Consider the following 15315-nt stretch of genomic DNA (forward strand, 5'->3'; position numbering starts at 1 on the left):
AAGGGCCCCGGTATAGGCCTGCCAGAGTATTTCAAATGTGCCATCAAAAGCGCCTCCAGACTGGCTTTACCCCATGTTGGACCTTCTCAAGGAAGCACACAATGCCCAGCAGAGCCGGAATTATCGTCGAGCAGCCGGTCAGGACGTTGGAGAGTTTTCCTTCATGACTCGGAGAGAAGCCGATAAAGCGCCGCCATCAGTCTCGGCCAGCCCTCACAACGGCCCAATTCTCTCTCCGATTCCAATTTGCCACACCGAATGTACCCAGTCTGCAGGTCTGCAGTTCTGCTCATTTCCCTAACCCGGGGTTCATGATCTAAATTCTCCCCGGCACGGATTTGGGGGTCTCGGGGTTTCCAGGCAAGGGTAAGAAAGAAGAGGATAACCTCAAGTCAACCAAGTAGTGACCGCTGACTACCCAACAAAACATGGCATCTAACACCCGTCAAAGCCTCCGAACCTGGGGAAAAAATCTCCGTCGGCAAGTCCATGTCCCACAAAGCCGGGTTTCTCGCGTGTCCCGTGCCCTGGTCCAGAGTCGCGGTGGAGCCGAAGTTGGGCCGAGACGTCATGGATGCAACGCTGCTGCCCCGACAGAGTTTTGCTCGAGTCAGATGTTGATCAGCAATTCAGCATCCTGTTCCTAACATTTTATGTGACTCTCATGTCATATATAACTCTATGCCTCCTAATTTTCGTTGACCCCCTCTGTCTTTAGTATGCACTTTGAGATCACCTTCTCCAAAATACAGCGAAGCCTTGATTGAAATAAACGACAGCCATCCGGCGCGGCAATTCCTTCGCTTTCCAACCGGAAAAGAAAAGCACACATTCAAGGCTTGTTGTGTGGTTCTTTTGTTGCTTGGCTGTCGCTTAGCGGTGGGGGGTGATTGGTTATTCCGACTTTTGCCGTGGAGCAGGTTCTGCACTCCGCATCGTGGGGAGACAAACACGCAAAGACGAGCAACATGACTCGGTCTTTTCCCTGCAGAAGGCAACCCACGGGGAACTTGGAAGTGGCGATTCTCACTCGATCACCCCATTTGTAAGCCGCCGGCCCGCTGCGGGAATTACTTCAACCCCCAGACCGTGGTCAAGGACGCCACAATGCAAGCTGCTTATGCCAAAAAGTAACCTCTAAACCATAAGCACCTTAGTCTTGAAGGAAAAGGACTCCATGCCGACGTCGGCCTGGTCGAAGCCGAAGTTCTGACGGGCAGGACCCCCGATTCGTGAATTGCGGAGAAAGTCCGAACCCCGTGGAGTTGTGCACCATGGAAACCTCCACCATCCCCACATCCACATCTGGGCATGGCACCGACGATCGCCGTCACCAAAAGGCTTCTGCAAGAGTCCTGGGTGAACTTCGGCAGAACTCGAATGGTCCGTTCGCACTTGCCCTTGGTCGGTTCCAAGGTTGCCGTCCACTTCATATACTGGTCCAGCACTCTGATTCGTGCTCTCCCCCGCTCTTTCCCCGACACCCCACAGCAGGGAGTGCTCTTGGTGCATGTCACCGGCAGACCTGCATCTCTTGGGGCACCGTGAGCGTACGGTACCACAGTCGGGGTGCCTATTCTTTCCCGCATTGGTATTGTTGAGGGCTTGGGACAGGCCGAGGTGCGGAGAACTGGCAGATTCTGGCATCCCGTCGTCGCATTTGGTCCCCTTTGACAAGACGTCACTCTGCAACTGCACCGGAGTTCCCCATTCTCGTCGGTGGCATCGGCTTCCATGGGAGGCCGGCACGACTATAAGTAGGCCTGTTGATCGCCAGTTTCTTGAGCAATCCAGTGCACACAATACAACAGCAAAATGGCACACCTTCTTGCCTTGGGCTTGCTGGCAACTGCAGTCACAGGCCAGGACTTCAGTGGCGGTTCTCGTGATGAGGATGCGTTTAGCTATGTTCAGCCGGAAAACACCACGATTCTTGGTCCCTATGGACACTCTCCTGCCGTCCTTCCTTCTCGTATGTTCCCTCAGTCACCGTCCCCTTGAAAGTTGTCTGACCGATGTAGCCCGCACCTCCGGTTCCGGCGGCTGGGAGGATGCTCTCTCACAGGCTCAGGACTTTGTCGCCCAACTGACTCTTGATGAAAAGGCCGACATGGTCACTGGCCAGCCCGGTCCCTGTGTTGGAAACATCGTGGCCATCCCTCGCCTCAACTTTAGCGGTCTTTGTCTCCAGGATGGTCCCCTGTCCATCCGTGTGGCCGACTATGCCTCTGTCTTCCCTGCTGGTGTCACTGTCGCTTCTACCTGGGATAGAGACCTCCTGTACGAGCGTGGGTACGCCATGGGCGAGGAATTCAAGGCCAAGGGCGCCCATATCCTCCTCGGTCCTGTCGCTGGTCCCCTCGGCCGCTCTGCCTACTCTGGCCGCAACTGGGAGGGCTTTGCCGCTGACCCCTACCTGACTGGTGTCGCCATGGAGCAGACCATCCGCGGCCACCAGGATGCCGGTGTCCAGGCTGTTGCTAAGCACTTTATCGGCAATGAGCAGGAGACTATGCGTAACCCCACCTATGACCCCAACGGAACCCTGACAGACGTCCTCCAGGAGGCTATCTCCGCCAACATTGATGACCGCACCATCCACGAACTGTACCTGTGGCCGTTTGCCAACGCGGCCCGGGCCAAGGTTGCCAGCTTCATGTGCGCCTACCAGCGCCTCAACGGTTCGTACGCCTGCGAGAACTCCAAGGTCCTGAATGGGCTGCTCAAGGAGGAGCTAGGCTTCCAGGGCTACGTCATGTCCGACTGGGGCGGCACGCACTCTGGCATGGCCTCGATCGAGGGCGGTCTCGACATGAACATGCCCGGTGGTATCGGCCCCTACGGTATGGTCCCCGAGGCTGGCTCCTTCTTTGGCGGCAATGTTACCACTGGTGTCAACAACGGAACCCTGGACGAGGCCCGTCTTGACGACATGATTGTCCGCATCATGACCCCCTACTTCTGGCTCGAGCAGGACGTCGACTTCCCCACCGTCGACCCCTCCTCTGCTGATATCAACACCTTTTCCCCGAAGGATACCTGGCTCCGCGAGTTCAACCTCACTGGCCCTCGCAGCCGTGATGTCCGCGGCAACCACGCCTCCATCATTCGCCGTCACGCCGCCGAAGCTACCATCCTGCTCAAGAACGAGAACAACGCCCTCCCCCTGCGCGCTCCCAAGACCATCGCCGTCTTTGGCAACGATGCTGGCGAGAACACCGCGGGCCCTCTGAACCAAGATACCTTTGAATTCGGCACCCTCGCTGCCGGCGGTGGCTCTGGAACCGGCCGCTTCACGTACCTCGTCTCGCCCTTGGCTGCCATCAACGCCCGTGCCAAGTCCGACAACACCAGCCTCGTCCAGTACTGGCTCAACAACACACAGATCGCAACCACGGATGTTGCCGACCTCCTTGCCATCCCCGACCAGCCATCCGTCTGCCTCGTCTTCCTCAAGACCTGGGCCGCCGAAGGTGAAGACCGTGCACATCTCAGCACCGACTACAACGGCACTGACGTCGTCACCTCTGTTGCATCCCACTGCAACAACACCGTCGTCGTCACCCACTCCTCTGGCATCAACACTCTCCCCTTCGCCAACCACCCCAACGTAACCGCCATCCTCGCCGCCCACTACCCCGGCCAGGAATCCGGCAACTCCATTGTCGATGTTCTGTATGGTGATGTCAACCCCTCCGGCCACCTCCCCTACACGATCGCCCTCAACGGAAGCGACTACAACGCCCCTCCCACCACCGCCGTCTCCACAAACGGGACATACGACTGGCAGTCGTGGTTTGACGAGAAGCTCGAGATCGACTACCGCTACTTTGACGCGCATGACATTGACGTCCAGTACGAGTTCGGCTTCGGTCTGTCGTACACCACCTTTAACCTCTCCTCCATCTCCTCCACCCAGCTCGTCGACTCGATCTCTTCTGAACCCGAACAGCGCGAGGTCCAGCCCGGCGGCAACCCGGCCCTCTGGGAATCCCTGTACAACGTCACCGTCGAGGTGACAAACACTGGCGAGGTCGATGGTGCCGCGGTTCCGCAGCTATACGTCACATTCCCCGACAGTACCCCGGCGGGTACACCACCCAAGCAGCTCCGTGGCTTCGACAAGGTGGTTCTTGAGCCTGGCGAGTCAAGGACCGCCAGCTTTGAGCTTATGCGCCGTGATCTGAGTTATTGGGATGTTGTTAGCCAGGAGTGGTTGATTCCCGAGGGCGAGTTTGTTGTCCGCGTTGGATTCAGTTCGAGGGATTTGAGGGAGACGGTTAGGATTAGCCCTGTGCAGGCTTAGATTCGAGGGGATTGTTATTGAAGAAAGAACTAGTGCCTTATGTCCTTAGTGGATAGATGAATTATGAAGTTTCATGATTATGCATTTCTGCGAGTGCTGTAGCATAGACTCGATCAACTCCTTGCTGATCAGCACTGGACTGGCTAACTCAACCTATGATTTGGTGGTTATCAATTGCCATCTCTTTCACCTGATCAGAACAAGAACGGTCAAACCATAAACAGCAGTTGCAATCACTTACGCAATCCAATCTAGATACCCAATCTATAAATCACCACAAAGCCGCTTGGACATTCTATCGCAGCATCCAACGCCATAAGCAACACTTCGGCCAGGCAGGCCCCATTCTTTGATCCCTCCACCCCCCGCCCCATCCTCCGCCCCAGTTCCGTCCCAGACTCGTCTCGGTGCAACGCACCCACACACTTGCCAACTCTTTCCTCCTCGGAAACGCACCTAATCCAGCCTCAACTCTCCCCTCCCATCCACCTCTTCATCTTGGAACTCATCCTTCCCCAACGCATCCGCAATCCGCGACCCATCGCCCTCATACACAAGGACATCATACGTTGTCGCCCCAACCAAGCACCCGAAGAAGGGCGCAATGAGCGGAACAACGAAGTAGTAATTCGCCGCGGTAAACACCTCGTGCCCGTATAGGAAGGCTGAGAAGAGGCGCGGGCCGAAGTCGCGGGCGGGGTTGATGGTCTGGTAAACAATCAATATCGTTATCACATGTTTGGCGGGGAAGATGAATAAAGTGAGTTGAGGAGAAGTAAGAGAGTGAGTGACACATACATAACCCGTCTGCCACCCCACCGCCGCGCCAATGGCGAGAAGCAGCAAAAATGTCGCGACTTGCGGCGCCGGGAACCTCCTCGCATTCCCCGGATCATTGACACTCAGCACCCCAAACATAAGCACACTCGACGCAAGGACCTCATTAAACGCGGCCTCCCAATTCGAACTGAAGAACGCAGCCGGATACGTGCAGAAGATGCCCGCTGAATGATGCCCCCGCGGACTCAGGATCGAACCCCCGGGGATCGTGTACTCGGGATCCCACGCGAGGATCGCGGAGCGGTAGTTCGTATACACGAGGGCCGCGCCGATGAAGCCGCCGAGGAATTGGGCGAGGAGTTTCCCCGGTAGTGCCCTCCATTCTCTGCCAGTGCGGTCTGGGCGGATCAAGGCGCGGACGAGGGTGATTGCCGGGTTACATGTTGGGCTTGGGTCGGAGATGTACCCCGACAGACAGACGGCGGCCGCCCACGCGAGGTTTATGGATAGCCAGGTGCCGTACTGGTAGTCGGAGAGCAGGGCCTGCGCGACGACGCCGTCGCCGATGACGATTATCAGTGCGGTGCCGAGGAATTCGGCTGTGTAGGGTTTTAGGGAGTGGAGGATGGGGGAGAGCCGGGTTGCGTGGAACCGCATCTTGGTCTCTGTCTGTTGTTTCCAGTTGAATTGGTGTGACAGGCGAATATTGAGGAAGATGCAAGAGAGGGGATGGGACGAAGTTGGCTTTATTTGGGTTGGGGGGATCGTCATACTTGGTGGTCACGTGTGGTCCACTCTTGTCAACAATGTCTACTTGGAGCAGGATTGACGTCTCTATATCGGCCTATAGTCATCTACGACCGACTCTGGTGGACCCAAACGAATCAGGTTCGATATGATACTTGATTGGCCGCTCTGGAGATGTCACATCTAAAAGGCCTCAAGCTGGCCTATATCCAAGCAGTATAGGAGTATATATCGTTCTCATAAAGTGTAGTAGTTGGCGCTAATCATAGGGCCTTGGTTAGGAGAGGCATGTCTGGACTATATACCATATATAATACATTATGTACGAGGTGTCTATCTCCATGCTCTAACCCAGGAGCTCATATCGTGAACTTCGTAAAGAACTTAAATCACACTGGACGGAGGCTGAGAAAAGATAAACGGAGAGAGGTCACATAAATCCCCACAAATTCCCCCACCCACGCTCCCGAACATCCGTGTCCCGCGCCGTAGCAAGATCATGGATCTCATCGAGCTCGCGGAGTTTCTGCTCGACGATGTTGAAGTTGGATAGGTCCTCAAGTTTCCACTCTACATTGCCCCAGTTGTTGTAGTATTTCAGGCCGAGCCAGAGGGGGAGGAAGCATAATATCTACGCAGACATGGGTGAGTGAATGCATCCAATAAGGTTATAGAATGGATGTTGGCGCGGGTAGGGCAGGGAAGCAAGCAGAACGTACAGATAAATAGGCAGAGAGGAACCTTGGCGCCGCCCAATTATGCCACAGCGATGCTCCGTCCGCGACTGCTAGCACGAACAGACATCCGAATAGCGCCAGGTACATTGTTACGGGTTGCCCATGAGAGCGCCACGGATAGTGGTCTTCCGCGCCGTGGTTCGAAAAGCGGCGAAAACGGACAAATTGCGGGGAGGCGTTGAGGTCGTTGCGGTGGAAGTACAGGCTGCTACTTTTTAGGGGTGTTTGAGCCTGGAAGAAGGGAATGGAAGCGAACCATTTATAGAAGCGAATAAAGGCCCAGCATTCGCAGGCCCATACGATGATGCAGCTAACGGAGCCCATTTGGGAAAGAACCTCAAGCAGCTAGGCGGTGTTAACGAGGTTCTTCTTTGGTGAAGTGGTAGAAGCTTACACTGGAAATTGTGGTGTCCGGCGAATTGTCGCGAGAAAGATACAAAAAAGGAACCCACATGAAGAAGCACGATAGCAGCATTGCGCGGACTGGCACTTGATAGTTATTCGTCTTGCCGAAGAACGCAAAAAGGCGCCATTCTGAATCCTGCAGCCGGCGGGTCAAACCGAAGAGTGTTCGCGAGGCGACATAGAGGTTTGTGTTCGCAGAAAACACGGCGGTGACAAAGATGACCGCGGTGAACATTCCGGCGAGTCCTGGAATTTCGGACATTGCTGCACTGATCACAAAGCCAGAGTCTGTGCTATACTTCTTTGCGTCGTCGTCATTCTCTGGCGCTTTTGGCGAGCCGAGCCAGGACAGTACCGGGAGATTTGGATCGTCCCATCTGACGTTCAGACTCATTAGGAAGCCGGCGATGAAGTAGATGATCCAGACCAAGAAGCTCGTCCAGGTTGCGACGAAGCGTACGGATATGTACGGCCACGGGCCTTTGATCTGAGGTTCAGTATCTCGTGACGACGGCCGCCTGCGGTCAGGTCGTGCCTCTAGCGCAGTAGCGGCAGTGATATCGACGCCGACGTATGCGAAAGCGGCGATAGAGAATGCGTAACTACGGTGGTCAGTCCGGTGCCCCGCTATGACAAAATCGGGATAACTCACAATAAAGCCGAAGCCCAGTTGTCGACCGCATCTTCGTGGAACGGGAACATGGGATCGTGCTTGTAATCTAACTTATTAGCAACCTGCAAGACCATCTGAGATAGAAGCCTTACATGTCGTTCCGATATGAGGGCCCGCCCCGGCTGATCTAATTAGCAGCAGCAAAATAAATGCTGGAGAAAGACGCACCTCCAAGGTTGATCGCGATCATGCACACAATCACAATAAACACGCCCAGGATCTTAATCGATCCACCGACCACCTCGGTCAAGCCATAAATCTAAACCAGTCAGCGCCGTCAATTTCCAGTATCAGGTGACACACATGAACACCGAAGCTATTTAAAAGGACTAGGAAGAGTGGGACCACGAAGAACATGATGGTTCCCTGGATCGCCTTGCCGGGCCCCCAGTATTCCAGCACTCCCGCCGCCGCCACAATCAGCGCCGCGAAGTTTATCGAGTAAGTGAACCTTGGGTCGCGAGTCAACTCAACATTCACCATCGTCGGTAGGAACTAACCAGTATGCGATTCCCACGGCTGTCCCCAAATCCTCATCAACGAATTTGGCGACAAATTCGACCAGTGCGCCCGATATTGGCCATAGCGCGAGCAGCTCGCCAATGCACTGCATCACCATCCACGCCAGCAAACCCATCACCGTAAAGGCGATCAAAACTGCCCCAGGGCCTCCGACGCGCAAAACTGTCCCACTTCGAATGTATAACCCGGCCCCGAGGACCCCACTGATCGTGATCATCTAGGGAGAATGTTAGATCGGTCTGGATCGCATAAGGCTGACTCGAAAGCGTCTTACAAAAACGTGGATTCCGCGGAGCCGTCGACTATACGAGTAGAAAAATGCTGATTAGCCAATGCGCTTCGCAACCCATTGAGGAACCGGAATTACCAAGCCCCCTTACTTCACGGTGCGGTCCCTTTCATGGTTGGGGATCACGATCGTCGTGTTCCCCATAGCCTCCCCATCCATCTCATCCTGAACGGCCGAAATACTATCTGGGAACCCGGGCGAGCTCGATCGCATTGACGTTGGCTGGGGACTGGCGGAGGTTGCAGTGGGCACGCGCAGGGTCTCGCCCAAAGTGGCCGACAGCTGTCGATCGCGAGCCTGCGGGAACCAATCGAGATCTTGAAGGTCAATCCCGTCGTCGTCGATGCTGTTGCGCGAAGCCATATTGAGTCCCACGGTTGGGCATCGCAACGTGGTGTGTTCGTATTCCGGAGGAACAAGGGCGGTTCATATTGCGGAGGCTGCGCAAGATATGCCTCGGGCGCGCTTGCTGCGACTCATTTGCCCAGTCGACGCCAAACCCTTTGCAAAAAGCAATGCCCACGAGGCTAGTCTTGCCTGGGTTAGATGGATTTTTATCACCCACGCTGGGGCTGCTGCTTTCCTCCGCTTCCCCTCCCCCGATCCGAACCGCTTGCCCCCGATGATTGGAGAAACTGAGGGCTGGGAATGTGCAAGCGATCCAATCACCCCCAGCGGGCATATCGCATCTCCCCCCTCCTTTTCAAACATGAACAACGCACCTGATCGGCCCGCGCGAAAGAGCCTCCCTCCTGCCGCTCGTTGCCCTCTGGCCCTGTTCCCCGGCTGCCTGGCAGGCCTGTATAATTCGTAGCTTCGATCCAGAAGGAAGAGATTGTCGCATCAACCAACTTCCTTGATGTATCCCGTTTCTGATCCGAGCCTTCTGGAGCTACTACTTTATCTTTATAAATAGTAACATTTTAAGAATCGCAGAGACTGCGAGCTGTATTGAATGCCCCGTTTCAGTCGCACTTGGAGCTGGTCTCGGTCGTCACTGTCGTCGTCGCCCCCCTCGCAGTCGTCCTCCTCCTCCTCCACCATGTGCCGGCGACAAGATGCCTCCGCCCATTATCTCACGCGAGCAAAGCTGCAGGACTTTCTTGAGCAGCGTTTTCCAAGACATCCAGGCCTAAATTTCCACATCAGGGTAGGTCACAGCCTTTGTTGAGCCTCGATCTCCTGCAGCCCTCTCCTGACATAGTCTTGGTCCCAGTTATATGAGGATGTCTGGTCGTTCGACGCTCCAGAAGAGGTAACCCAGGTACGTGCACACCTTGTGATCCGCTGTCGACCTGACAAATTCCTCAGGCTAACATGGACTGCGCAGGACGAACTGGAGTAAGATCGCCTGATCCCAAATGAGCCTTTCGGGGCTGAGTCTTTTGTGGCTGAGAGATTGACAGGCTAACCTCGTGTCGCACAGGCGCATTTCTGAGTGATCCAGGCGCTTCCCACGAGCTTTTGATGGAGTCTGGAGCGAATTATCACGTAAAGACGTTAGACTGCCGATCTCGTCATTCCCTCTTCGGGCCTTGGTCGGTTTTCTCGTGTGTGGGCTATTTGTAACTATTCGCTGTAACCGTGTGAGGGACGGACTCGCCGGCTGGTGGCGCGGCGCATCCAGATCTGACTGACACCTTCACAAGGCGCTTTTGAAAGAATAATATTCTTCTTCTTCATCCTCTTGCATTCAAATAATAGGCCGGTCCACTTTAAATATTCTCTTGGACAACCTACCAAAATCGCAAACAGCGAGCACATGATGACGGAACTCAGTACGTTTCCGACGCAACCGTACGCCCCCGCGCCGGAGCACGCGCCAAGGGATGATGCCCTCGATCTCTATTCTCTCGTCCCATATCTCGATGGCTATCAAGATCGAGCCAAAACGCGACGGTGTTTCATCACAGACGACTCGAGAAGCGAAGTATCATGGACGGACGTGGATGGGCAGGGCCCCGCGAATGTGAGGGTGCTGAACTCGCTGGCTGAGCTGCGCGGCTACAGGAGCCTTCATTGTCCTCAAACAAACGACTTGAGGGTCTTCTCTGTCTGCCAGCCCAACTCCTGGAGGCCGTTGAGCGTCACTTGTGACATGTTCATGGAGATTGTGGATGCCGTCGGCGCCTCGTCGGATTTGCTGGAGCTGCCACTGTCGTTTTACCAAAAGACCATCGCAGTCGAGGAGGGGTTCACCACTGCGCCCGTGTTCAGGCTCAACGCCACCTCAATGGGTATGCCAGCCCTCGGAAGCTCCAAAATGCACATCGCTAATGTAGCAGAAATTATGTACATCGTCAAATACGCCTTTCAAAAACCGTTTGAGGAAAAAGGAAAAGACAGGTGGGTTCTACGGCAAACAGGGGTATACCAAAAATACGACATCGCGACAAAAAACAGCACCCTCGTCGTCTTGAACCCAACACGAGAGTGCAAGTTCCAAGAGCGACTAATGGGCCTCCTTCAATCACCTTATAAGCGAACTTGCCTGCAGCGCAACCCGCTTCTGGTCCACAACATCCTCTTCGGGACCTTCTTCCACGCCTGGAGGGACTACCTGAAGCATCTGGAGGGAAGAATACTCCCCATCGTAAGTTCACCTGTCGACAACTTCATCATCAGCTAATGCAATCAGGCCAACACCACCGTGGCAGCTGAGATTGAGAAGGAATTGCGCGTGAATCACGAGTCGTTGACTGCCGTCCGCACGACAGAAAATCGGTGCTTAGTGCTTCAGCCCATCTTCCGGTCGCTGGATAGAACATTCGAGGTATTGCACCAGGCGAATGCCGCACTGTCAGAATGCGGTGCCGTTCAGCCGGGAGAACTGCAGGCCATGAAGCGATTGCTGGATAATTATTCCAGTACAATCAACTCATACGGCCAAGCGGCATGGTCCTTGCAGAGTCGGACTTCGAGGATTGCTGCCCATATCACGGATACTCTCTCCTTCAAGGATGCATATATTGCGAAGCGGCAGACCGAGTTCATGCTGCGTGATTCCACGACAGTCCGCGTGATCACAGTCGTGACGCTGGTCTATCTTCCGGCGACTTTCACCGCAACGCTTCTCGGCATGAATTCCTTTTTCGAAATGGACGATAATAGGCGAATCGTGGTATCACCGCAATTCTGGATATATATCGTGTGCGCGGTGCCCCTGACAGTAGCGACTTTGTCATACTGGTGGTATTTCCAAAAGGCCAAGCAGCGTGGCGAACGATCGATGAACGGCGCAATCAGCGGCGCTATGATGGTTTAGTGAATGGTGGTGCCAAGCGATTTATGACTTTATGACGGATAGACATCAGTGTTTTGTACGATAGAGTTTCCCTTGCCGGTGGAACTGCATCGGGGCCTTTCACGGCGCTTGTTGGTATTTAGTAGAAGTGGATTTCGGTCTCTGTTCAGTACTGTATACCCATATCGAGGAATGAGCCTGAAGAGCTAGCAATGAGCAGCTTTAGCTGTTGATTTTCGTCCCTTTTGACTGCTGCGGCGTCCAAAGCGGGGGAATAAGATACGGCATCTATCTTTGCGGTCCCAAGAAACTCGGATTTATCCAGCGCGTGAACAGGTAGCAAATAGGCCCTAAGGCCCATGTTTTTTCCGATCAGCACGATGGTCTGTCCATCATCGCAGACAAACATACTGTCAACGTTGATGCTCAGCACCCGATAGTTGTTGATCCGTGTGAACAGATTGACATGAATAATCCGGCGATGGTCGGCGAGGACAGCTAGGCACGGCTCTCCAGAACGGGAAATGTAAAGAGAGCACGTCGTAAAGAGGGAGCGAAGCGTTTGAGATGTCTACACGGGATATCAGCCGGTGGTCAAACACAAGAGAAAAATTCGTGTCCTACCTCGATCGTAAGAGAAAAGTCCCGATAACATTTCCCGCTATAGGTTTCCCAGGCACGAATAGAGAAGCCGCTTGTTCCCTCTTGAATAATGATGACGAGGAATCTGCCATCTGGCGTGAAGTCCAGAAAACGGATTTGCGCAGCTGACCCGACGACAACCTTTTCCAAAATCAGATTTGCTGCAGTTGTCACCGAGAGGAACGAACTCTCGGAAACTTCAGAGTTCGAACGGCTAGATCGAGGTAGCGACCAGACATTTCTGCGTACACATCAGTGTTAAATTGTGGAGTAGTGAACTTGGAAAACTCACCCTCCGCTATCTGCAGTATCCATCAGATGCTGGGTATAGGCAAGATAAATCCTACAATCTGTTTCCAAGCCCCTTGGCCTCGCTGTGATAACAAATGCGACCAGAGCACCATCCAGAGACATCGCGACCTTTCTTATGAATCCCATGTGATCGTACGAGACTCTTATCCCGTCATCAACACGCACATCCAAGGAAGGTCCCTCAACATTGTATAAATAACACTTAGAAAAGTCAGTCAAATGTGCAAGAGTAAAGTTGGTAGGACAAACCTTGAAAGAATCTCCGTCGAGACAGGCGCAAATCGAGCTGGAGCTCATCGCGAAACACTTTATTGACTCGTCTGGAATTAGCAGAGACTGCGGTGGTGGAATCTCCGCACCGTTTGCTAGCGCAGACATTATCTCAGATACGGTCCAGACCAAAGTTCTATGTATTGAGAAGAACGCAAGAAAATCGCCCTCTAATGGAGAAAACCTGAAGCCATACCCATTAGTTCCCAGGTCATAGCGAAAATTCTGTAGTCGTGAGACCGATAAGTCAGATGACCGGCGCTTGACCCATGAACGAAATTTGTCCGAGATGGTCTTGTGCGGTTTTGTGCTTTGAGGAGAAGACGGCGAGGCTGGGGGGTGTTCTGGGTCGAAATGCGTCTGGATTCTCTTCAGAGCGATCTCAACATCCTTTGCAGATGCCCTTTGTCCACGAATAGGGTGGAGCGCCTTTCTCTGCAAGTAGTCTAGGGACTCTCGGATCACCTTCAACTCTCTGTCGTCAGCAGTTCCGCTCATCCTCAGCTGGTCGAACCAGTAGGTCACCGCAGGCGATATTCGAGGAGTCGAGTTCTTGGGCGTGATATAGAAGTAGTCTCCTTCGGGCCGCTCGCCGCGCTTTTCGGTAAATTTCCGCACGCCTCTCGAGCCGTGAAGCATGTAGGTAACCACCAACGAAAAGATGCAACCGAACGACCAAACGTCACTTTGCGTTGTTACTCTTCCCTTAGGCGTCGCGCATTCTGGCGGGAGGTACACGCCTTCAACCCCGGGCGCGGCACTGGAGTGTTCCTGAGTCTTCACTCGGGTCAAGCCGAAATCTGTGATTTTCCAAATCTCTTTTTCGTTGTCGTAGGCATCGTAGACGAGTACGTTGCGAGGCTTCAAGTCAAGGTGTAAGCAAACCGCCCCACCGAATCCACCGTGGAGAAAAGCAAGTGCTCCGGCCAACGCCACACCTCGATTGTAAATCGCCTTCTTCTGTTCCAACGACGTAGGGGCCGGTACGTTTGCGCGGTATTCGCCGTTGAGGTATTGGTGTAGATCGCACGAGGCCAAGGGAAAGAAAAGGCTGTTCGTGTCACCATACTGGAGAATAGCCAGGACCATCACAAGGTGATCATGTTTCTGTGGCTGTTTCATAATCTTCTTCAGTACGTCTAGTTCGATTCTGAAAGCTTGGTGTCTCCGGAAATCCTTCCGCGCCAGCCAAACGGGCTCGTCATTTCCCGTGTTGTTTTCCAATGACCTGACATGCCGACGCTCAATCTTGACCTTGTAGACTTGGCCAAAAGCACCGCCGCCTATCCTTTCCTGCCGTCTGTATGGGAGGGGACACTGAGATCTAAAATCATCCTGATATATAACATGATCTTCCCTTCGCAGGGTTATAGCGCAAAACTGGAACTGAGTGTCAAAGAAATCGTTCGCTCGCTGAGTGAAATAGAATTGCGCCTCGGTAAGGGGTATCGGAAGGTTCTGGTCGTTGAGTCTTGGAGGGTCGATCGGGGTTTGGTGAATTACGAGCAACTCCGTGAATTGTCGCAAGATTGTAATGTCTCCCGGTGAGCGGACTCGCAGGACGATGGCGAGGATCGTGCTGAGGTGTCGCACAGTTCGCCGTACAAGATCGCGGAGGTTATCGGCACCAGAAATGCCAAGCAAAAGTCGAAATAACTCCTGCAGGCTCTCTTCATGCATTCGAAAGAAATCGCGTGCGGTTCCGTTGGGGTAGAACGGCCGTTGCTCATGATTTCGCACGCGGAGCGTCTCTAGACGGGTAGAGAGCTCATTGCAAATCTGGTTTATTCTCTCCATCCCAGTTGTTGGGTGAGTGTTCGAGGGATCTCAGGTATCGAACAGCGGGTGGGGGTAACGACGCGATAGGAAAGGCATTATTCCTAGACAAGGGTCACTATAGCAGCAAACGAAGTCAGAAGAACGGCTCAAGAACTTGTCATGGGAAATCGAAAATGAGAAGGGGATCATACCTCAGGTGCCGGTGACGACGACGCAGGTTGAAAGTCAGGGTCCAAGCAGAGGAGAGTTGCAATCACGGACGGACGAGACACTCCACGCGCGATAAACGAAGCGGCAACCATCTGGGGCACCTTCAGCTGCACATCAGCCAAACTCATTTAGACACGAGCCTGTGACCAATGAAAGCGAACGCTGCTTAAGGCTGTCAGGAAAAGACAGCGTCATGTCCATTTCACCGATTGCATTTAATAGGCCGAACTTCAAAGACAGTGCCTTGACCGTGTGCCTCTTCGCAGGCAACGTGGCTGTGTCGGGCAGTGGCTGAATCAGGAGCTGATAGGCGAGGGCCACGAGGGGCGGCTCTTAGCGTCGAACACCAGTGGGGTTTTGAGCGCCCGGGTCATCATGAAATCGAAGCTTCATTTTTCG

The 15315-nt window shown here is 53.9% G+C and overlaps 6 protein-coding genes across 6 annotated transcripts; 3 read left to right on the forward strand and 3 right to left on the reverse strand.

Moving 5' to 3' along the window:
* Positions 1 to 1809: 1809 nt before the first annotated feature.
* BJX68DRAFT_276540 (beta-glucosidase) lies at positions 1810 to 4306 on the forward strand (the record flags this gene model as incomplete). Its single annotated transcript, XM_071048116.1, has 2 exons — positions 1810 to 1972; positions 2022 to 4306. Exons 1-2 carry the CDS (start codon positions 1816 to 1818, stop codon positions 4304 to 4306), a joined length of 2442 nt encoding a protein of 813 aa, XP_070897686.1. The 5' UTR covers positions 1810 to 1815.
* Positions 4307 to 4356: 50 nt separating this feature from the next.
* On the reverse strand, positions 4357 to 5812 carry BJX68DRAFT_240018 (aquaporin-like protein). Its single transcript, XM_071040616.1, has 2 exons — positions 5105 to 5812; positions 4357 to 5014 (listed from the first exon to the last, which is right to left on the reverse strand). The coding sequence occupies exons 1-2, from the start codon at positions 5741 to 5743 to the stop codon at positions 4763 to 4765; spliced, it is 891 nt and encodes a 296-aa protein (XP_070897687.1). The 5' UTR covers positions 5744 to 5812; the 3' UTR covers positions 4357 to 4762.
* Positions 5813 to 6079: 267 nt separating this feature from the next.
* BJX68DRAFT_113261 (amino acid permease-domain-containing protein) lies at positions 6080 to 9118 on the reverse strand. The gene is made up of 11 exons (XM_071035944.1): positions 8551 to 9118; positions 8445 to 8472; positions 8149 to 8387; positions 7952 to 8099; positions 7817 to 7907; positions 7741 to 7770; positions 7628 to 7694; positions 6965 to 7577; positions 6827 to 6915; positions 6553 to 6775; positions 6080 to 6464 (listed from the first exon to the last, which is right to left on the reverse strand). Exons 1-11 carry the CDS (start codon positions 8820 to 8822, stop codon positions 6264 to 6266), a joined length of 2001 nt encoding a protein of 666 aa, XP_070897688.1. The 5' UTR covers positions 8823 to 9118; the 3' UTR covers positions 6080 to 6263.
* A 383-nt stretch (positions 9119 to 9501) lies between these two features.
* BJX68DRAFT_268233 (uncharacterized protein) lies at positions 9502 to 9804 on the forward strand (the record flags this gene model as incomplete). Its single annotated transcript, XM_071046024.1, has 3 exons — positions 9502 to 9609; positions 9676 to 9723; positions 9790 to 9804. The coding sequence occupies 3 exons, from the start codon at positions 9502 to 9504 to the stop codon at positions 9802 to 9804; spliced, it is 171 nt and encodes a 56-aa protein (XP_070897689.1).
* Positions 9805 to 10224: 420 nt separating this feature from the next.
* Positions 10225 to 11724, forward strand: BJX68DRAFT_268234 (uncharacterized protein; the record flags this gene model as incomplete). The annotated part of the gene is made up of 3 exons (XM_071046025.1): positions 10225 to 10696; positions 10745 to 11052; positions 11098 to 11724. 3 exons carry the CDS (start codon positions 10225 to 10227, stop codon positions 11722 to 11724), a joined length of 1407 nt encoding a protein of 468 aa, XP_070897690.1.
* Positions 11725 to 11869: 145 nt separating this feature from the next.
* On the reverse strand, positions 11870 to 14877 carry BJX68DRAFT_276542 (protein kinase family protein; the record flags this gene model as incomplete). The annotated part of the gene is made up of 4 exons (XM_071048117.1): positions 12907 to 14877; positions 12638 to 12858; positions 12328 to 12586; positions 11870 to 12274 (listed from the first exon to the last, which is right to left on the reverse strand). The coding sequence occupies exons 1-4, from the start codon at positions 14722 to 14724 to the stop codon at positions 11870 to 11872; spliced, it is 2703 nt and encodes a 900-aa protein (XP_070897691.1). The 5' UTR covers positions 14725 to 14877.
* Positions 14878 to 15315: the final 438 nt, after the last annotated feature.

Source organism: Aspergillus pseudodeflectus (assembly GCF_044049435.1).
Source record: "Aspergillus pseudodeflectus strain CBS 756.74 chromosome Unknown BJX68scaffold_29, whole genome shotgun sequence".
Classification (NCBI taxonomy): Eukaryota; Fungi; Ascomycota; class Eurotiomycetes; order Eurotiales; family Aspergillaceae; genus Aspergillus; species Aspergillus pseudodeflectus.

Bases quoted from the DNA above. Each gene is read 5' to 3' on its own strand.
- BJX68DRAFT_240018 (XM_071040616.1), bottom strand. From the start codon at position 5,743: ATGCGGTTCCACGCAACCCGGCTCTCCCCCATCCTCCACTCCCTAAAA. The intron at 5,015-5,104 runs GTATGTGTCACT...ATTGTTTACCAG, and splicing joins TGGGGTGGCAGACGGGTTAT to ACCATCAACCCCGCCCGCGA.
- BJX68DRAFT_113261 (XM_071035944.1), bottom strand. From the start codon at position 8,822: ATGGCTTCGCGCAACAGCATCGACGACGACGGGATTGACCTTCAAGAT. The intron at 8,100-8,148 runs GTTAGTTCCTAC...TCGCGACCCAAG, and splicing joins GCCGTGGGAATCGCATACTG to GTTCACTTACTCGATAAACT. The intron at 7,578-7,627 runs GTGAGTTATCCC...TGACCACCGTAG, and splicing joins AACTGGGCTTCGGCTTTATT to TTACGCATTCTCTATCGCCG.